The sequence below is a fragment of the Myotis myotis genome, unplaced genomic scaffold (genome assembly GCF_014108235.1).
Source record: "Myotis myotis isolate mMyoMyo1 unplaced genomic scaffold, mMyoMyo1.p scaffold_m19_p_9, whole genome shotgun sequence".
NCBI classification, from domain to species: domain Eukaryota; kingdom Metazoa; phylum Chordata; class Mammalia; order Chiroptera; family Vespertilionidae; genus Myotis; species Myotis myotis.
This window is the reverse complement of record NW_023416401.1, coordinates 64,460,785-64,482,500: the sequence shown is the minus strand read 5'-3', so window position 1 is coordinate 64,482,500 and position 21,716 is coordinate 64,460,785. Positions and strand designations below refer to the sequence as shown.

The 21,716-nt window shown below is 42.9% G+C and overlaps 2 protein-coding genes across 5 annotated transcripts in view; one reads left to right on the top strand and one right to left on the bottom strand.

Annotated features, from left to right (window-relative positions):
- Positions 1-1,327, top strand: part of RNF24 (ring finger protein 24) — a 61,460-nt gene extending 60,133 nt beyond the window's left edge. The window contains exon 6 of the mRNA XM_036321478.1: positions 609-1,327. Within this exon, the coding sequence (XP_036177371.1) occupies positions 609-747 (139 nt within the window). The 3' untranslated portion in view covers positions 748-1,327. The remainder of the gene's footprint in view (positions 1-608) is intronic.
- A 7,182-nt stretch (positions 1,328-8,509) lies between these two features.
- The window catches only part of PANK2 (pantothenate kinase 2), a 36,658-nt gene continuing 23,451 nt past the window's right edge, over positions 8,510-21,716 (bottom strand). The window contains exons 3-7 of one of the 4 annotated variants that reach the window (XM_036321475.1): positions 18,879-19,132; positions 17,424-17,600; positions 13,504-13,627; positions 11,846-11,971; positions 8,510-9,583 (exon numbers count right to left, since the gene is read on the bottom strand). In XM_036321475.1, coding sequence (XP_036177368.1) covers positions 9,533-9,583; positions 11,846-11,971; positions 13,504-13,627; positions 17,424-17,600; positions 18,879-19,132 — 732 coding nt within the window. In that variant the 3' untranslated portion in view covers positions 8,510-9,532. Of the gene's footprint in view, positions 9,584-11,845; positions 11,972-12,894; positions 12,919-13,503; positions 13,628-17,423; positions 17,601-18,878; positions 19,133-21,716 lie in introns of those variants that run through there. The other 3 variants (XM_036321476.1, XM_036321473.1, XM_036321474.1) reach the window with 3 other exon arrangements.

Below are 21,716 nucleotides of genomic sequence, written 5' to 3'. Positions count from 1 at the left end.
ACGATTGGTCTACAGTGCAGAAAGCACCCTACAGGGCGGGGTATGTGTACATGGCACTGGAGGAATTGGGGTTGTGGAACATGAGCACCGCGGCAGGACTTTGGGCAGAATGCCAGAAAGCCCACACCTCCTGGGAGCCCAGGTTATAAAACCATTATTTAATGGAATGCTCTAATGAGAAATTCCACTCCAAAAAACTTACGTTAATCAAAACTGTAATTATTTTAAATCAAGATAGATGAGTCTGAATGTAAATGGTAGTGTCGGGCTCTCTCCTCCCTCTTCTTGCAAACATATTCATATTCCTCTTCTCTTGCAATTTTATGCATTTTGCATGTCTATTAGAAAGTGTCATTTCTCCTACTTTGCACCACCCTCACTGTACTTCCTCCTTTAAGAAACCATGATGACTGAGGGGGTAGCATGCTTGGAGCTCTGGCTCCTCCAGAGGATAAAGTGGGTTCTCCGTGGAGGGTGGAGCTCGTTAGGACCTGGCTGTCCTGGGCAACAGATGTGTTCAACATGCAGAATGTGTGGGCGGGTGGGCGGGCTGGTGTGCCGTGGGCAGGGGACTGATGTCTTCCCTCCTGTGGTGTCTCGTTCTGCAGGTGCCTTATTAAGTGGCTGGAGGTTCGGAAAGTGTGTCCACTGTGCAACATGCCAGTTCTGCAGCTGGCCCAGCTGCACAGTAAGCAGGACCGTGGACCCCCACAGGGGCCCCTGCCAGGGGCAGAGAACATTGTATAGCTCACCACAGGATCAAACTGTTGCAGGACCCACGCTCACAGAGGCAGGCGGAACACACATGCTCTGTGTTGGCTGTTCTACCCAGGCACCAGCTGCCACTTCCTTTGCCTCATGAAAAACTCCTGGGCCAGCTAAGCTAAGACCCAGACTTCTGGGTCATGTGACAACCAAAGCTGACAGTACCCACGTCCCACGCCAAGAGAAGAGAAGTTAAATGAGCCTGCAGGTTTGGTTCAAGGAGCTTCATGAGAGTCTCTTGCCAACTCAATTATATGCTGTCATCCAGACACTTCTCTCCATGTCAGGTGACTTTTGTCAAGCAGAAGGGAAGATAAACACAAGTGCTAGAGAAAGGAACTGAGGGCAGGTCTTTAAAGCCACCCACACCCCGCCCCGTGGACAGATGAGCTTCTATGCAGACTGCATGTCTGAGCAGCAGCAAACCTTCCCGGCAGCCCCTGAGCCAAGCAAAACCAGTGGTTACCTCAGCCGAAGCACGACCGGTTGCCTGGTTGGTGAGACAGTGCCAACAAAGGCTTTTCACCTTATATTCCTTTGATAAAATCATCTTGGAACCCAAGGACTTTGGTTACAGTGCCCCTCACCATCACTTCTCCCTCAGTTTTACATCTGCTTATCAAGTTACCTAAGCTAAAAACATTAGATGCGCTTGGAAAGGCCTGGTCAGAAGCCATTTCCTCTTATTCCACACCCACCTCACCAGTGAGGCACAGCCAAGCTGCCCATCAGGGGCCCCAGTGGGCCTGGGCCTCTGAGCCCTTGCTGTCCCTGTGTGCCCCAGGGGCCTCGGAGAGCTGTCCACATTCCCCCATTCAGTGTGGTTCCAGCATAGCTGCTGGTCTTGGCTCACTGTCTTGGGAGGGAGCACCTGGGAGCCCTCAGACAGCTGAGAATGGCTAGTCCTCCTGGCCCTGCTGAGACAGGAGGATGCTGGCCCTCTTTCCCCTTCTTGCCCTCTCTCTTCCTACTTCAGAGAAAATGCTGGCATTGACTTTTTAACGACTTAAAACATCCCAAATAAGATCCCTCTGTAATTCTTTAGCCAGGGACCCACTTGAAATTGTAAATAGTTTCAGGAAGCTCCTGCAGGGCTGTTCACTCACTGGTGTGTGCCTCAGTATTCAGACTTGCGAAAACTAATTGCTATTGCAAGTATCTTTATAGGAGAGAAATGCATGTTACTCTTTGGCTCTTTCTGTCCAACTTTTCTAGAAGTGACTCAGAGTCCTTTAGATTCATGAATATTGTATAAATTAGCTAAGAACTTTGTAGTTCTTTTCCACAGCCGTTCTCAATCTCCTTCCATTCTAGGGATGGGTTCCTTGTCATCAGCTTTGCCTCTGCTCCCTCAGGTGTGAGGGGGACGGTTTCTCACTGGAAATGCTGTCTGCATGGTATGGAGAAATGGAGGAAGCTTTGCAATTCTGATGATGGCACTTATCCAAGAACTTCTTCTGGAATCCAGCCTCTACCGTCTTAGAATGGGAAAGGGAACCTGTCCGTGGCTCAGGTAGCTACAGTCAAAGGATAAGGAAAATTCCTATTAGCCTAGGAAAGTGCTGGGCAGAATCCAGTTTGGAAAATTACAAGTCCACTTGGTCAGAATTGGCTGTTTCCGTGTGACCTAGTGTATGGTATTCCTATGGTATGCCAACTGGACTGTTTCTTAAACAGGGCAAGTAAAGTGTGGAATATTTTTATATGAAAGCCTTAGCCTGTTTGGCACCCATGAAAAGAACTATTTGTACACTTGGACTTTCACCCCGTTTCTGCGTTCTCTGTAGCATAATAGAGTTGAATGCTGCAAAGCACCCAGTTTACAGTGAAATATTGTTAGTGACCAAGTAGGCTTGCTTCTGGACTAGCCTAGTTAATGACCACCAACCCATCATTTTCCCTGGAATGGCGTTGAGACAAATGTCATCTTGTCATTATGGGCTTCGAATAAGGAAGAGAATTTTTTCCCCTCAGAGGAATGCTTGTGCTCTATACTGCAGATTTCTTCCACTCAGTTCTGTAGGATTATAGCCTTCCAGTTGCAGCCTTTTTCTGTCCCTGTGACAATAACAAGGAGGCAGCTTCACCAAGTCCCTGTGTTTATAGGGAGGCTCATTAATTCATTCCACTGTGTCACAGCTAAAAGCAGAGGTCATTGGTATGCACTGGACCAGAGGTGCAAAGCCAGTTTAGAGGAAAGCTTGAGAAGGCTGTGCCCTCTCCACTTGGCACCATAGTGGGTCTGCTTTGTCCCAGGAGGTGCCACTAATATGACCTCAACACTTGTGAATGTGGGGAGGCTTTTAAAAATGCAGCATTTCCACTCCGATGGGGCTGGACATTGAAGTGCTGAGTGCCCGCTCTGCTCAGTCGTCTCCCCTTTCTTGGTGTGGTGTCCTTTTGCAGCACAGCCATTGTCACCTGGCAGTTAGCAACACAACCTGAATGCATTTGCCACCCACATTTGGGCCCTCCTCCAGCACTTCCCTGTACTGCACGTGGCTAGCAGCGGTTAGCCACAGCACTGTGTGACAAAGGTAAATTTCCATCTGGACTTTAAAGAATGAGGCAAGGATCCCTCAATACATTCGGCTCAGGCTCACACCTCACAGTGAGGCTGCTGTCCACATTTGTCTGAGTAGGTGACCTTTTGATAATCTGTAGACACGTGGAGACTCTGATCTGCTTTTGGGCCACTGGCTAATAACATTTTTTTTTTTTTTTACTTAACACATCTTAAGCAGCTCCAAGATTAGACGTTACTTGTGTGCCATGGGTTAGTGGAATAGAACTCAGCCCGGAGTTCACCTAGTTTTAGAAATGAAACGAAACCAGCCGGACTTGGTTCTTGGTTATATTTACTTTGAGACTGTGAGTTGGTTAGGCCTATTCCTGGAAGGGAGCAGGACAAGACAGAAATGACCAGATTGGAACAGGTGGCCCATGGGTGAGGGCATCTGGGCTGAGGGATACCAGGGACCTCCCACCATTGTCATATAGCCAGTTCTTCACATGTCTTGACAAATGAGTCTTTTCCCCAATGCCAAGCCCCTTGGATCCTAACCTCAGGCCCTTTCCACAGACCAACTCCAAAGTCTGTCATCTCCACAGCCTCATCCCACTCTGTTAAGCTATTCTTAATGACTGTAGAAATTACTGGGAGGCATCCCCAGAGCTCTGGACAGAGAAAGTGATCAGACTGATTTGAACCATCTTTGTCACTCACCAGCCAGGTGCCTTTCTGTCAGTTATCTTATCCATCACCCAGGGACTATACTGGTATCTATCTACTGGCCCTTGCAAGGATTAGCTGTGTCCAGAGCCTGGCAGGTGACAGATCTGAGTCATGGGAGCTGATAATGGGCAACGTTTGTCACGCAGGTCATGTGGGGCTCCTGTTGTCCTAGGTCTGCTGGCTCCCTTCCTCTTTCCCTCACCTCCATCTGCCTTTGCACAGTGCTCACTAATTGGTTGCTCACTGTGGATATCTTTTTAAATTTAACTCTGAATAGGTAATCCCTTCCCATGGTTCATCAATCAGTCTTCCTTGTATCCCTGACCCAGCAAGCCCAGCTTCTCACCCCTTGAGCATCTAGTTTTGCTCCTTATGTATCCTCCCAGAGGTCATTTATGTATATACAAGTGCACACACGTGTATGTATATATGTGTGGGTGGAAGGGGGGGGGGGTGTTCTCTTTTGCTCATGTGATACTGAAGTACATTCAGGAGCATTCCTATTCATATGGGAAGAGCTGTACCGGAAGTCAGAATATCTGTAAAAGGTGAGCCCAGAATGGGGGATGATCCTTTTACAATCACATTCCTTTTGAAAGTGGCTTTTTTATTATTGATTGCAGCACACTGGAATTCTAGTTTTCTAAACAAATCAGAAACTGCAGTTCCTCCCTGACTCCTATCACACGTCCAGATGACGGGAGCACAACCAGTTTCCAGACTTGCTGATCTGTGACAGGACACACAAGAGCAGGCTCTGTAGCCAAGAGCAGCAGTGCAGGCCCAGCAATTTTGCAGCCACCTGGACAAGCTGCCCCACACCATCTTGGCTAGTTGCACGGGAAGCCTGAGTGCAGCAGTGATGTCTCTTAACAACTCTCTTGCTTTCTTAGGCGAGCACCCATTTTTGAGGCAGGAGTTCAAGCAGCAGCAGCAACTGAAGGCTGAGGCACCTTTCTCTTGTGAGGCAGTTGTCTCAGATGTTGCTGAACAAGTAGGTGGTCAGTCATAGATGTTCGGGTACATGGGTCAGGCTCCTTTTCCCTCCCCGCTCTAAAAAATGCTTCCCCTAGTTTCTTCCTAGCCCAACACTTTTCACTCAATGACATTCCCCACCTTTTAAGAAATATTTTTAAGTTCATTTTTGCCCCTAGAGGATATGGAAATTAAAGCTTCCTTTAGGTAGCCATGGGGTCATGGACTGGTGCCTCTTGGTCCTCACCCACCTCCCAGTGTCCTGCCACCCTGTTTCCTCAGGATTCACAGCGCTTTTGCGCCCCTGACCCGAAACTTGAAAAGGAATTGCAGGGAACCTCCACCCTTCTGTCATGTGATGAATCTCTGGCCCTGGGTTAGTCTTTCACGTTAGCTGTTAAGAACTTGAGTAAAGGACATGTCTAAATTAACAGTGTATAAATTTAGGTGAAATTTGCAGTTGATAACTAGAATATGCTGGGTCATGGTTCTTTAGTAGATAAGATTAATGTGCTTCCATTTGAGAGTATCAAGAGGAACATAGAAAGGGTTGGTCAGTTTTCCAGTTGTTTTAGAGCCCACTTGTTCCAAGATGCTAATTGTTTTCTCCGTTTTAGACCAAACAGCATTCTTTGCTTACCAATCCAGGGCTCACTTCTGTGGCTACAGGGACAAGGAGAACATCCTGCCTGCTCTAGGGGCATGTACTCAGAAAGGGAGCCTGCCAATATTAAGGGACTTGTCTGTACTTTGATGTAGCTCCTGTGCCAGTACAAGCCTGGTGGATCAGCACCTTGGGCCAGCTGCACACCGTCCCTGTCTGCTCCTTCCCTCCCAGGTTCCGAGAGAAAAAGGAGGCAGATGGGACCAGTGTTGAAGTCCCTCCTGGTGACACCGTCTTCCCAGATAGTGTTCCTGATCATTGTCTCTGGTAACAGATCACTGCCAGGAAGGAAGGTAGTTCAGCCATGTAGTCTAGCCCACTGGGGTTCGTTCACTAGACATAATGTAACTCCCTCAATAAAAGGTTTATGAAATGCTGAGCCTCAGGTTTCATAGACGTGTTTGTACACTAAGAATTCTGCAGCAGAATATTTTTAAACATTCGCAGTTTTTTGTAAGCTATATTTTTGTATATTTAATTGCTATTTTAAAGTTTTAATGCATTTTTTGCTAATTACTCTTGTTTAAAAAAATAAAACATGCATGTAATTGACTTAAATGTAAATAAAGAGCAGATTTTGAAAACTACTTAATGTTAATCATGTACCCACTGGTGGACACTCACGCCCCACGTAAGCTTGTGTAGCAAGAGTGGGAAAGTCAAGGTGAGTAGGACACAGCAACAGGTGACTGTGATGAAGGAGCTCCTGGCCTGTCCCCCCACGTGTGGAGTGCAGGTCAGAGGTGACGAGTAAAGCACTAGGCCACAGGGAGGGAGAAAGCAAAGGAGCCAAGGCCTGACCTGCCACTGGCCTCAGCTCTGCAGATGCGACTGGACACAGGCAGTTTCCAAAATACAGGCACTAGTCTCAGGGGAGTAAAGTGTCAGAACGAGGCCATTCCTCACACCTCTCACTACACCCCAGACCTGCAAATAAACTTCTATTAGGAAGGAAAAAAACATCTCTTGGTCCAAAGTCACCCTGTGGTAGCTGCTATTTCTCCTCACCAACCCTCGCTAGGACTTCCGCAGATCGATCGGCTTCTGCCCCATAGCTTTGGGGAAACTGTTCCCCTCGAGGCCATCTCTGGGCCTCCTCTTAAACCTCAATGCAGGTGTCTGGAGGGCTCTTCTCCAGTCTCCTGAGCAATAGACCCCTAGCAGCCCCCTCTGACCTCGCTTCAGTTTTCTTCGCAGCCTTTCCCTTCTCTGCCCATCTACATACACCATCATTCTTAAGTATGTTATCTACAACCCAAATATCCAGTTGCTATTTGGTATCAATTACAGCTCAAAACCAAGCCTCCCCAATAAGCTTATGCCCTTATAGAAACTTCCTCCCCCATATCCTATCATCACATCCCAATACTCAACCTTCTAACCATCCACCTGTCCCCACTGGGCCATCTACTGCTCCCATTTTCGTGTGGGCCTCTAGTGGGGAGCGTGGGGTAGGGCCCTCAGGCTACCATCTGGAGGGCAGATTGCAAAGGACAACTGCTGAGATAAGATGGCAGTGGTTTAAACTAGGGTGTGGCAATGGTGAGTGGAGATTGAGTTTACGTGCATCTCAAGCTGGAGGGAGTGAAGAAGATGAGGGGGAGTGCAGGGGAAAGGATGTGGATACTTCTGTGTAGGGATGGCCTTGGAGATACACAAGTAGAAATAAGGGAAGGCAGTCAGTGCCTTAGGACTGGAGCTCAGAGGAGGTGCTGGGCATAGTACCTTGGAAGTCAGAGTCAAGGTGAGTGCTGATGACTGCTTAGGGGAATCAGGACTGTGCCTGGAGCTGGCAGAGACAAAGGGGTCTGGAAGGCAGAAGGAAAAGCAAGAGATCCACTGTGTTAGAACTGAGGAAAGCGAGGACATAAATGTCTGTTAGATTTAGTAAGGAGACTCAGTGGACCTATCAAGACCCTCTCATGGAGTGACAGTGTGAGCTAAGAACCACCCACAAAGTGAGTGGCAACTGGGCCCTCGGAGGTAGAAGGCAAATGCAGAAAGGAGAGGGGACTCTGCCTGTGTGCGCTCAGGCGGGTTTGCTGAGTCGTGGAGATCACAACAGCTGCATGAAACAACCCATGTAAAGCACTGGCACAGCCTCTAAAACAGGCGGAACCCACAACACAGGAGGTGGGGTGGGGCCTGGGTCTCCACTAGAAATGGCTCATGCTCCCTCCCCTTCTCTACCTTCTCCGCCCAAGTAAGCAGAGCCGGGCTCGGACAAGAGGGGCTTGAGAAACACGACTATGTTCCAGCGAAAGAGTACTAGCTCTGTCGGTGGTGGCTGTGAGGGAAAGGTGGGGCCACCAAGTGAATATCTGCAGGTGACAGAGAACAAAGGACAGGATAGGGGGTGAGGGGTGGGGGCTCAGGCTGAGGCCAGGAAGGGGCAGCAGCAGGGAGACCCAAATGCCACCCAAGGGCTACAATTTCCACCTCCCGCAGTGTCCCTCCAGCTCTGCGGCCTGCATCAGGGAGCAGCACCCTCAACCCAAGGGTGCCAGAACCGTGCGCAAAAGTGGCCACCATCGGAGAAATGACCATGCCCTCACAAACATGGGCACGGGCCTCTGCTGCCCCCACGCGGCCAATACAGGCGGCCTAAGGATCCCAGCCGACCAGGGAGGAGCACCAGCCCAAGCACTTCCTACCTGAACGACCCAGCCCCGCCCTCTGCACCCCTCCTTTTTCCCAGAACCCTCCCAGGCCAGCCTCCTGGCCTGAGACCACAGGGGCGAAAGCGCAAGGCGGCCCCAGAGCCTTGGAGCTTCTTTCTAGTTCAAAAACCACTTTCTACAAACCTTCATTGCCTTCAACAGCGATGCAGGCACCAAATAAGACACAAAATAAGACACAAACATAGCTCAATCTCTAAAGGAAAGGTTTTTAAAAATTATTCTGCACAGCAGAAAGAAAAGGTCCAAAGTCAATCTATATTAATACTCAGCTCAAAACCTGTCTCTCAAGCTGCCTTTTGGGCCAGCCTACCAGAGAAATCAGGGCTGCGCCTGGGGGCTGCTAAGTGCCAAGACCAGGAGTGGGTGAGAAAGGTGGGAAGAACCCCGCCCTGCTCCCCATAAGTTAATGGACACCTCAATTCCTTGATTTCTACTTGCCTAAAAGTGTAACCAGATTCTCTCCCCAGTTCCCTGGGAAAGAAAAAAAAAGCAGTCCCTTTTATCTGGTTTTAGTTTTCCAGATTATGTCTTTTGTAGTAGCTTACTTCCGTCAGCCCAATACTCAAGGTAATTCCGTTCACGGAGGAAATCCTGTCTTTCCAGAGAGACCTCCCTAGGATTTATGGTATAAAGTAACCTGCAATTGTCCTTCTAAAAGTTGCTGAATTGTCCAAGTTACAGGTATTGAACTAACCTGCCCAATTAAGTTTGCAGAACCTTGAAATAAAACATTTTCAATATGTTCACACAAAGGCTAAATGCTCACCGGAGTTAATGCACAGGAGATGATCTCCAAGGCCATACTGTCAAAACTGTGATTAGATTATATAACACATAGTAGCTTTCCTTACATTTAGCAAGTTCAACAGGATCCCAAAACACAGTATGCTGAACACAGAATATCTCCCCTGAAGTGGCTCCAGTGAGTGACACTGAGTTTCAAAAATATATAGCAGGTATTATAGCCAATCCTCACTGCCATGGACATGGTCCACTTTATATATATACACATATACATATATGTCATTCCTTACTGGTTACTAGTTTAGGCTGAATTTTTAAGGGTTTGTCTTGATGACTTAGAAAAATCCATTTGTCCTTTCTTGCTTTGATTCAGGTAATACACAATCATAAAATTAAGTCAGTCTCTTAAAAAAGAAGTTCACAGATCCCATTGTGGAAGGTTCCAGGAACCCCTTCCCCAGGTAATGATCAGGGGATCTTCAACAGCTCAAGGAGTGCTCCAACGGCTCCAAAATAACCCTGAAAGAAAAATACACAAAAAAGAACAACTCTCCTTAGAATTATTTAAATTGCCATAAATATGATTATGTTAAAGCCAACACTGCCCTTAATTCCTGACACCCTGTTCTGAGCACCCATTTTGCGGAGCCCAATATTTTTGATCCATGTTTGGGAATTTAAAAATACTGTTTTTGATTCACAATTCGTTAAATCCACGAATACGAAACTGATGGGTACAAAGGGCCACTGTATTTACTGAAAAAAGATGCACGCATGCATGGACCTGCACAGTTTAAACTCATATTGTTCAAGGGTCAATTGTATTTCAAGACTTCAGAGAGCCTAAAATAATCTAAGTTCCATATGTACAGAAATCAACATGAGAGTCAGAAGCCTGAATGCAAATAGAAAACAGAGACGAATGGACCAGCAATACTAACCAGAGAGGAAAATTAAATCAGCAGGCAATAAAAATGACAATATAAAAATCAAAATTTCATAAAGGGTTCATATTATAACTGTGATATGAAGATATAAGTTTAAAAAATTTTACAAAGTTACTCTAAGAAATTAATCTCCTTGGCCAGGTGGCTCAGTTGGTTGGAGCATCATCCCATACACCAAAAAGGTTACAAGTTCAATCCCCAGTCAGGGCACATACAGGAAGCGACCAACAGATGTTTCTCTCACATTGATACTCTTTTTCTCTCTCTTTTCCTCTCTCTCTAAAATCAATAATAAACGTACCCTTGGGTGAGGATTAAAAACATAAAAAATAAATAAGAAATTAATCTCCAGGATCTACCTAGGAAAAGGTTCAAAAAGAGGTAGAAATTCAGGAGAAAAGTTCTATTACACATGACTTTTTTATTCTAATATGAAGCAAAACAAAACAAGTAAAAGTTCACAAAAAGCAGATGTAAAGGTATAAAAAAACAATAACTCAGTACTGATTTACTAATATAACATTAGAAGTAATAAGTTAGATGTCTTGAACTTTAAGCTTTTGATATGGGGAAGTTGGGCACTTTGGGTTTTAACTATGAACTTAATCAACTTAAAAGACAAATTTAGTCCTGAGTGGTTTGGCTCAGTGGATAGAGTGTTGGCCTGCAGACTGAAAGGTCCCAGGTTCGATTCCGGTCAAGGGCATGTACCTTGGTTTGCGGGCACATCCCCAGTAGGAGATGTGGAGGAGGCAGCTGATCGATGTTTCTCTCTCATCGATGTTTCTAACTATCTCCCTTCTTCTCTGTATAAAATCAATAAAATATATATATATATATATATATATATATATGACAAATTTAAAGCTAGTTTAAAGGAAAAGCAATCTATAGCACTTTACATCCTACTTTGATTTCTGTTGATTCATATAAACTGTTAAAAGTGCACATATAATTTTGAAAGATGTTCATGATAACACCACTATCTAAAATCCAACAACACTTAAAATCGTTCAACTGCCCCACAACCAAGGGGAGGAAAGAGGGAGCCCCTTCCATAGTTCTGGTTCTATTTTTTCCCAAAACTGAAGAAACAAAAAGGCATTTTCCAAAAGAAGACATCAGGTTGAGCAACTCAATGATTCTTTTCTATTGTGTCATTTCTAGCCTGTCTACATATTAAGTTTTTATGATATTGTGGTTCTAGTCCTGGAATGTTTTTTACTGATTTTTCAGAACAGACATCTTAAATAAATGGCATGTGAAAATATCAATACATAAAAACTGACATCAAAAAATGGAAAAGAGCAGAACCCAGAGTAAGTGCATTTATAAAGTACAATGGGAAAAATATGATGGCTCAGAATATGGTTGAATGTTAAGACTTCTTTCTTGCCCTAGCTGGTTTGGCTCAGTGGATAGAGCATCAGCCTGCAAACCGAAGGGTCCCAACATTCAATTCCAGTCAAGGGACACGCCCGGTTTGCCAGCTCGATCGCCGGTGGGGGGCATGCAGGAGGCAGCCGACCAATGATTCTCTCATCATTGATGTTTCTATCTCTTTCTCCCTCTCCCTTTGTCTCTGAAATCAATAATATATGTTGTTGTTGTTTTGAAGACTTCTTTAATATTGCTGAAGCTCACAATGAGATTAACCAAAACTCTACCTTGCACTGAATTGGGTAAGAAAGAGCTTTTAAACATTACAATCAAAGTTAAACCCAATATCATATAATTACAAAAATATGTAAGTACTATTTCACCTCTACTTCAAATTCCAGCACAATGTGAACCGCATGCCCTGTAACATACTGCAGGAAATAAGTCTGCTTACCTCGTGTTCCGAAAAAAGTGCTTTCAACTGTCCCTTGGACCAGTAATCCAAAGCATATGCCAAAAGCCGCATGGCGATCGTATTAATTCTCAAGAAATTTCCAACAAATACCACCTGGTTAATATTCTGAGCACATCAAAAGAAGGCAATTAGTTTTCATCTTAATTTCAGTTCTCTCATAAAATCTACTCCAAACAGAGACCATGTGCATATAGTTTTTAGAAGCAAATTGACTTCTGATTTTAAAAAAGTATTTATATTTAATCCAATTGATCCAGGACTACTTAATTTGATGCCCACACAACTCTGGACCCACTTGAAAGCATGACAGAAAATATCACAGGAGAAAACAGATAGGAAAAACGTGTGTATTAAATATGACAAACAATAACTACTATTAAGGTTTTATACAGATAAGTAAAAGAAAAAGACCCAATTCAAAGAAGGGAAATGACCCAAATAGGCAAAATTATACAATAAATATAACGGAAAAGAAATTCAACCTCACCAGTGATAAAAAGTAAAAAATTTAGACCTATAAATTAGCAAAACAACTAACTGAAATTCTACCCCCAGTATTAGTCAAGTTGTGGTAAAACTGACCCTTTTATTTATTGCCGAAAATGATCTAAATTGGTATAGCCCTAGCGCAAATAAAACACCTTGGCAATACCTATCAAGATTCATAACACGGTCATAGTCTTTAGATGAAAAACCTCACTCCTGATTAAGTCCCTTATCAAGAATAAAATTCACCAAGGAAAAGTTTCACGTTTACAATGCTTTACCACAGAGCTGTCATTGGCAAGCAACCAAATGCCAATGGTTATAAAAAGGAATCAAATTATACAGCCATGAAATTTATATTTATGTAAAAAATAGAAAATGTACACCAACTAAAATCTTAAATACATAAGCACAGGAAAGGGAACATGCAATAAAGAAAATAGTGTTAACATAGTCAAATGAAGAATTTTTTTTAATTACTTGCTGATACAGACTTTTAATTTAAAATGAAACAATTCTTTTGTACCTTTTAAGATTTCCTTTTTAAAGCCACATGTCTATCTTATCTGTTTAAAAGAATAATTTTAAACAAAAATATATAAATAGGGACAAGCTATGAAACTGCACCAACTGGATCCCCAAGGGAAGGCCATTCTTGGTTCTTTCATAGCCCTGTACAATGCTGCTTGACCTGAATGCTACAAGGCAGCACTGTAAAGAAGCTGAAAGCACAAAGACAGCTCTGCTGCGGTGGAGGGGGAGCAGGGTGGGCAGCGCTTGGCCTGCTCAATCTTCTCCCAGCTTCAATGACTTCCTCTGGATTCCTTCCAGAATTCTAGAGCTCCACAATGAGCATGGAGACTAGATTCAGCATCACTAGCCATCATCACCACCCAATAGTAGTCCCCCCACCATCTGGCATACTGGCCACCTTCCTGCCTTCTAGATAGTAGCAGTGTTTATTTTCAGTAAGGGGGGGAAAAAGTCAATTAAGATTAATCTACATGTGAAGAGTTTTAACTTCTCCAATGAAACTAACTCCACTACATATGACTACAATTAGACCCATTTGGGCAAAACAGATGTTGTATACATGGTGGGGCCCACTTAGGATGTTGTCAGAGCAACTACAGAAATGCACGTCCCCTTACTTCATTAAGGGCACACATTCTTGCTATCGAGCCAATGTTGTTGGTGATGGTGATCAAAGTTGCTCTGGCGAGGTCCTCTTTACTGACAGCCTCTCGCTTCTCCTTGCTCATCATGTTTCCAAAGCTGTGATGGGGAGAAAAAAATCCCTTTGATAAACCAAAGGCAACACAGCCCAACAGAACTCGAATGTTACTTTACTAAGATAAAAGTGACTTTTAGAGCAATGTTACTCAAAACTTCAAACTTTTCATTAAAAAAAAAAAAAGGAGCATCTGCTCAAAGAGAAATACCACTTCAAAGAGAACCCTCAAGCATTCTGAATGAGCAAATGGCTTTCCTTGTGGTTTCCACTGAAATATATTGAGCTTTGATACCAGATATGCACATACTGTTAGATCTCATCAGATGCACTGTAATGCACCATTGCTCCTTCTGCAACCAGGGAAAGTTCCAGAAAGATACCTCTATTAGCAATCAATTCCTCCCAACTGCCCAGCTGTTCCATTCAGTTAAAGGGTCACATTCAAATCTGGTAAACTGCTTTATCTTAACAAAGCAAACTATAGCCAACCAGTCCCAGAGTAATCGAACAGTTTCAGATTTCTCTAGAACAGCGGTTCTCAACCTGTGGGTCGTGACCTCTTTGGGGGCTGAGCGACCCTTTCACAGGGGTCGCCTAAGACCATCGGAAAACACATATATAATTACATATTGTTTTTGTGATTAATCACTATGCTTTAATTATGTTCAATTTGTAACAATGAAAATACATCCTGCATATCAGATATTTACATTATGATTCATAACAGTAGCAAAATTACAGTTATGAAGTAGCAACGAAAATAACTTTATGGTTGGGGGTCACCACAACATGAGGAACTGCATTAAAGGGTCGCGGCATTAGGAAGGTTGAGAACCACTGCTTTAGAAGATTAAGAGCTTCAAAGCACCCGACCTGCAGAACTGCTACATTAATAACTGTGACCAGAAAACAAACCCAACCAAACAGAAAATGAAGTAATTACCAATAAGCAAATGCTGCAAACACAGAAAATGAAATCTACAGCATTTACAAAGTACCTAAAATTAGTAAACAAGCATGTGTATGACTGCCTTTTCTATTATTAAAAACCATGTGCCCCAATGCGCACACAAAAATTTTATTTCCAAACAATCAAAATATAAAATTAAGAAAACAATTCAACTTACAATAGCATCAAAGAGAACAAAATACTTAGAGATATATTTAACAAAAGTATAACACTTCTACACTGAAAACTACAAAAACAATGGTGAAAGAAAAGACCTAACTAAGCAGAAAGACATGCCATCTTCTTGAATCAGAAGACTATAGTCAAGCTGCAATAGTCTCCAAATTGATCTACAGATTCAACACAATCCCTATCAAAATCCTAGCTGCCCTTTTTTGCAGATATTGACAAGCTGATCCTAAAATTTAGACAGAAAGTTAAGGGACCCAGACGAGCCAAAACAATCTTGGAAAAAAAAATTGCAGGACTCACACTTCCCAATTTTAAAATGTAATACAAAGCTGCAGTAATCAAGGCATAATGATAAACATCAATGGAACAGAACTGAGTTCAGAAATAAATTATACATTTATGAACAACTATTTTCAACAAAGGGACCAAGAGAAGTCAATAGGGAAAGAATGATCTATTCAACAAATAGTGCTGGGACAACTGTACATCCATACACAAAGGAATGAATTTGGACCACTACCTCACACCATACACAAAAAGTAACTCAAAATGGATCATAGACCTAATATAAGGGTTAAAACTATAAAACTCATCCAGCCAGCGTGACTCAGTGGTTGAGTGTTGACCTATGAACCAGGAGGTCACAGTTTGAATCCTGGTCAGAGCACATGCCCAGGTTGAGGGCTCGATCCCCAGTGTGAGGCGTGCAGGAGGCAGCTGATTCATGACTCTCTCTCATCATTGATATTTCTATCTCTCTCTCCCTCTCCCTTCCTCTATGAAATCAATAAAAATGTATTTTTTTTAGCCCTGGCCGGTTTGGCTCAGTGGATAGAGTGATAGCCTGCGGACTGAAGGGTCCCGGGTTCGATTCCAGCCAGGGGCGCATGCCCGGGTTGCGGGCTTGATCCCCCGCAGCGGGGACATGCAGGAGACAGCCAATCAATGATTCTCTCTCATCATTGATGTTTCTCTCTCCCTTCCTCTCTGAAATCAATAAAAAATATATTTTTAAAATATATATATATATATATATATTTTTAAACCCTATAAAACTTTTAAAAGAAAATACAAAAGTAATAAATCTTCATATTCTAAGGTTAGGCAATAATTTATTATATGTAACACCAAAAATAAAAGCAAGGAGCCCTGGCTGGTTTGGATCAGTGGATAGAGCGTTGGCCTGGGACCAAAGGGTCCCAGGTTCGATTCTGACAAGGGCACATGCCTGGGTTGCAGGTTCAATCCCCAGTAGGGGGTGTGCAGGAGGCAGCTGATCCATGATCCTCTCTCATCATTGATGTTTCTATCTCTATCTCCCTCTCCCTTCCTCTCTGAAATCAATAAAAATATATTAAATAAATAAATAAATAAATAAATAAAAGCAAGGAAAGAGAACATAGATAAGATGTACTTCTTTTTATCTATTTAAATTTAAAACATCTATGCTGTAAAGGACACCATCAAGGAAGTGAAGACAACTAACAGAATGGGAAAATATATTTGCAAATGACAAATGTGCAAATACAAAATTGTATTTGATAAAGTACTTGTTTCTAGAACATATTAAGAATTCTTACAACTCAATAATAAAAGACAAATAATTCAACTACAAAATGAGCTAAAGACTTGAACAGACATTTCTCCAAAGGTAGACAAATAGTCAATAAGTACATAGATAGATGTTCAACATCCTTAGTCACCCTTAGGGAAATACAAATCAAAACCAGGAGAGATCACTTGACATCTTTAAGGCAGTTTAAGCCAAAAAGACACTAAGAAGTGTCAGCAAGGATGTGGATAAATTTAAATCCTTATATATTACAGGTGGGGTTGTAAAATGGTGCAGCCACTGTGGAAAACTGTCTGGCAGTTCCTCAAAAGATTAAACATAAGAGTTACCACATGATCCAGCAATTCCAGTCCTAGGTATATTCCCAAGAGAATGCAAAACAATATGTCCACATAGACTTGTACATGAATGTTCCTAGCAGCATTATTCATAACCAAAAAGTTTAAATAACCCAAATGTTTATCAACTGATATATGGATAAATAAAGTGTTATATATCCATACAATGAAATATTATCCATCAATAAAAACAAAATACTGATTCATGCTACAACATGGATGAATCTTGAAAACATTAAACTAAATAAGTCAGTCACAAAAATCACATATTGTATGATATCATTTATATGAAGTGTCCAGAACAGGCAAATCTATAGAGACAGAAAATAGATTAGTGTTTACGAGGGACTGTAGGGTAGGGAATGTGGAGTGACAGCTAATGAATACAGGTTTTTTTCTGGGATGATAAAAATGTTCTGAAATTGGATTGTGGTGATTACTGCGCAATTCTGTAAATATACCAGAAACCAATAAATTGGGCACATTTAACAGTTGACTTTATAATATGTAAAGCTGCTTAAAAGGAAAAAGATATACCCAATTTTTTTAAAATTTTGAGAGAGAGAGAGAGAAAAAAACATCAATGTGAGAAACATCAATGGGTTGACTCCCGCGTGTGCCCTGACCAGGGATGGAACCTGCAATCTGGATATGTGCCCTAGCAAGGATCAAACCTGCCTTTTGGTGTACAGATGACGCTCCAACCAACTGAGCCACACTGGCAAGGGCAACCCAATATTTAGTATTTTATTTCTGCATCTCTTAGAGAACACATGTCCCCTTACCTTGAAGCCACAGCCCAGCCTGGCAGTCCAAACCTCTCATAGTCCCCTCCATAAATGTCCCGGACTAGTTTATCCACTTTGGTGCTATCTCCACGAGATGCCATTTCAAGAGCTTCTTCAAAAGTGGTACAGCCAGTAAGCAGACAGCAGAGACCAAAAAAAGTTCCTCCTCCAAGACTGTGATTGAAAACAAATATGGTTATAACATTTTTTACAATAGGAAGGTAATATTTATGAACCATAAAACCATATTCACATGTCAATCTACTCTTGCCTCAACCCAATCGTGCAGAAGCCACCAGTGAGAAGTCTGTAAAAAGATAAAAACAGGTCCCTAATAGACACCTTGAAGGTATGCATTCATGTGCACCAACAAGCAACATGGCAAAATACAGGGCCCACCTCTCCACCCATGTCTCCAGTTCAGTCTGGGCATCTGCTGAGTTCGAGAAACCTCAAGTATGTAGTACCAGCCCCTCACACCTAAGACCACGTTGGGGCCTCCTCCCTTTCTCTCTCCAAGTGCATGCCCTAAGCCAGCCGTGGGCAAACTACGGCCCGTTCGGCTGTTCTAGCCGGCCCGTTCGGCGGAGCCGAAAGAGCGGAGGGTTCTCTTGCTCTCCCCTCCACTCCTTCACCAGCAGCAGTGTTAACATGTATTATTAGTTCACACAAACACTCCATCCATGCTTTTGTTCCGGCCCTCCGGTCCAGTTTAAGAACCCATTGTGGCCCTCGAGTCAAAAAGTTTGCCCACCCCTACCCTAAGCCATCCTCATTCAAGCATCTTTTTTTTCCCTTCTCATTCAAGCATCTTGTCACCTGGCTCATCAGCCCCCTACCCAACAAGAACTCTTCCATGAATTTGTTTTCCCCCCAAAAATTATTTCTTTCACTCCTTAACTCACAACAGTTAAAAAACTTGTTTACCCCATTCCCACCTCCTAGTTTTTCTTCAATGATCTCTGATCCTTAAAGTGCATTCCTTTCTCATCTGCCACCTAATTCTCCCTTTCAGACCACCCTCCCCCAATCATTTTTCTATTGCTCAATATCTCAACTTCTAAATTTCACATCATCCTCGGGCCGCGCACCTGGGCACATGTGTTTATACGCTTGTACAAAATCTAGGACCTTGCCTTGCCTTCTCCTTATACACTCCACTGAGCTTTGCTTGCTTTATGGTATATGCACATCGTACACTGTCTGAGGGCAGGGACTATGGGCTTAATGAGTCTGCTGATGAGACATTCTAAGAAACGTGGAGCAATACAGATTAAAGAAAAGTAGGTCATGAAATCAGAAATTTCAAACAGAAATAACATTTGTTTGCATAATCCCAGAGAAAGTTTTATTTTTTACATAATTTTAAACAGATTCTTAAAGGTATACTTACATGCAATACCTAAAAACTCAGTGTTAAACCATATGATATCAAGAATATAAAAGACCTACCTGGTACCAGTGACGCGCTTGTAATTATCTTTGGAATATACTGCTAAGATGCTAACCCCAGAGCCAATGTTCACCAGAAGCAGAGGGTATGGATTTTTCAAATCAAACGGTAACTTCTGACATTTTTCAGAATCAGCAGGGTTTTCAAAGTAATAGCACTGTGACCGTCCATTGAATCCAACTGAATCAATGTATAAAATTCCTTTTATTAAGCAATCTAGTTCATCAAGTTTGCAAAGCTGAAGCTCACCTATCTGTAATAAAATAAAATGTTTTCAGACTTTTTAACAAGCCAAACAGAAATAAAAACTCCATTTAATAAGGCATCCCATCCATATTAAACAAATCATAAAAGCACTCAAGGATGTGTAGTATCTGTGCATGCTTTACAGAACGTATCTGGAGACAACAAATAGGAATGGACTGATAAGACAGACTCCTGCTCCCACAGACCCAAATACACTCTACCTACAAACCACTGCGGCAGCTGGAGCAAGGTGCCCACACCCAAGCAGAAAACAAGATGTCTGCTCACAGGCATGAAGCAGCATAGCCAAGGTCACAGCCCTATCGGAAAGCAGGCTCCCAAAATCTAAGTGATGCAAGCACCTGGTGACACTTGGCGGGAGACACAAAGACTGACATCTGCCTTCCAAAAGGCCATCTTCAAAGCTATGGAGCAGTAACAAAGTAGGCCACACTTTATTATCAATAACCTAAAGCCAAAAGGCTGCAAGTGGCCAATTAGAAGGTTAAGATTTTTCACTAAATGAGTTAGACTCTGGAGGATATGGAAATTTTAGCAGAATCAGAATTTAAAACTTTATTAACAACTTCATTTCACTTAAATAATTAATAAATAAATGATTAAGCCCAGCAGGCATGGCTCAGTGGTTGAGCGTCGACCTATGAACCAGGAGGTCACAGTTCGATACCCAGTCAGGGCACATGCCCGGATTGTGGGGCTTGCAGGGGGCAGCCAATCAATGATTCTCTTTCATCACTGATGTTTCTTTCTTTCTCTTTTTCTCTCTTTCTCTCTCTCTCTCTCTCTCTCTCTCTCTCTCTCTCTCTCTCTCTCCCTCTCTCTCTCTCTCTCCCTCCCTCCCTCCCTCCTTCCCTCCCTTCCTCTCTAAAATCAATTAAAATATATATGTTTAAAAAAAAGGTTATGGGTTCAATTCCTGGTCAGGGCATGATACCTAGTTTGTGGTTTGATTACTTGGTTGGGCACTTATGGGAGGCAGCCAATGGATGTTTCTCTCTCACATCAATGTTTTTTCTCTCTCCCTCCCTTCCTCTCTCTCTATAATCACTAGCAGCCCTAGCCAGTGTAGCTCATTGGTTGAGTGTCATCCCACGCACCAGAAGATCACTGGTTGGATTCCCAATCCGGGCACAGGCCCAGGTTGCAGTTTGGTTCCCAGTTGGAGTGTATACAGGAGGCAGCCGATCAATGTTATTTCTTTTCTTTTTCTTTTTCTTTTTCTTTTTTTAATCCTCACTCAAGGATATTTTTTCCATTAATTTTTTAGAAAGAGTGGAAAGGGAGAGGGAGAGACAGAGAGAAACACCGATGTGAGAGACACATTGATTGGTTGCCTTCCACATGCCCCCAACCAGGGCCAGGAGCCTTCAGTCCACAGGCCAAGGTTCTATCCACTGAGCCAAACCAGCTAGGGCTCAATGTTATTTCTCTCTCTCTCCCCCACTTCCTCTCTCTCTCTCTCTCTCTCTCTCTCTCTCTAAAATCCATAAAGACGCCCAACCTGCATGGCTCAGTGGTTGAGCATCAACCTATGAACCAGGTCACAGTTTGATTACCGGTCGGGGAACATACCCAGGTTGTGTGCTCAATTCCCAGTGTGGGGCATACAGGAGGCAGCCAATCAATGATTCTCTCTCATCACTGATATTTCTATCTCTCCCTCTCCCTTCCTCGCTGAAATCAATACAAATATATATATATTTAAAATAAACTCAATAAAGACACATTTTAAAAAAATAAATATAACCAATAAGCATATACCCAGGTGAAGATTAAAAGGAAAAAATATATATTAAGGTACTCCTCTAACCAAACCCAGGCCCTTGAATTGTTCATCACTATCCTTATTTCATCTGCTCAAGCCCTCCCTGCCAAGACAAATTTAAATATCGACTTCCTAACAACTGAATCTCAAGCGCTAGCATCTTCATTTCTTAGGTAAGTCAATTTTTTTACTGTTTTTATTGATTTCAGACAGATGAAAGGAGAGGGGGAGAGGGAGAGAAGGAGAAAGGGAGAGAGGGAGAGAGGGAGAGAGGGAAAGGGAGAGAGGGAGAGAGGGAGAAAGAAACATCCATCCGCTGCCTCATACACAATCCATACTGGGGATCGAGCCCGAATCCCAGGCATGAGCCCTGCCCGAGAATCAAACCAGTGACCCCCTGGTGCATGGGAGGGCATTCAACCAACTAAACCACACCAGCTGGGCTTACACTGCCATTTTACACTGGTGACCTATTAGAATCCTGAAGTACCCACTGTGCTATTATTCCCAATGAATCCCACCCTGATAGATGACAATGAATAAGTCATTTCATTAACTAAAGTTACTAATTGTAAGTTTTGCACCAACATGCAAACTCAATGTGAGGAAATCTGATTCACTTTTTTTTTTTAAAGGGTAAACTCAATATTTTAAAACTATTTCAGAGATTAAGCTTTGACAACCTGTCAAGATAGTGGTGTAGGTAAATGCAGTACTCGCCTCCTCCCACAAGCATATCAAAATTACAATTAAACTACAGAGCAACCATCATTCAGAACTACCTGAAATCAGGCTGAATGGAAGT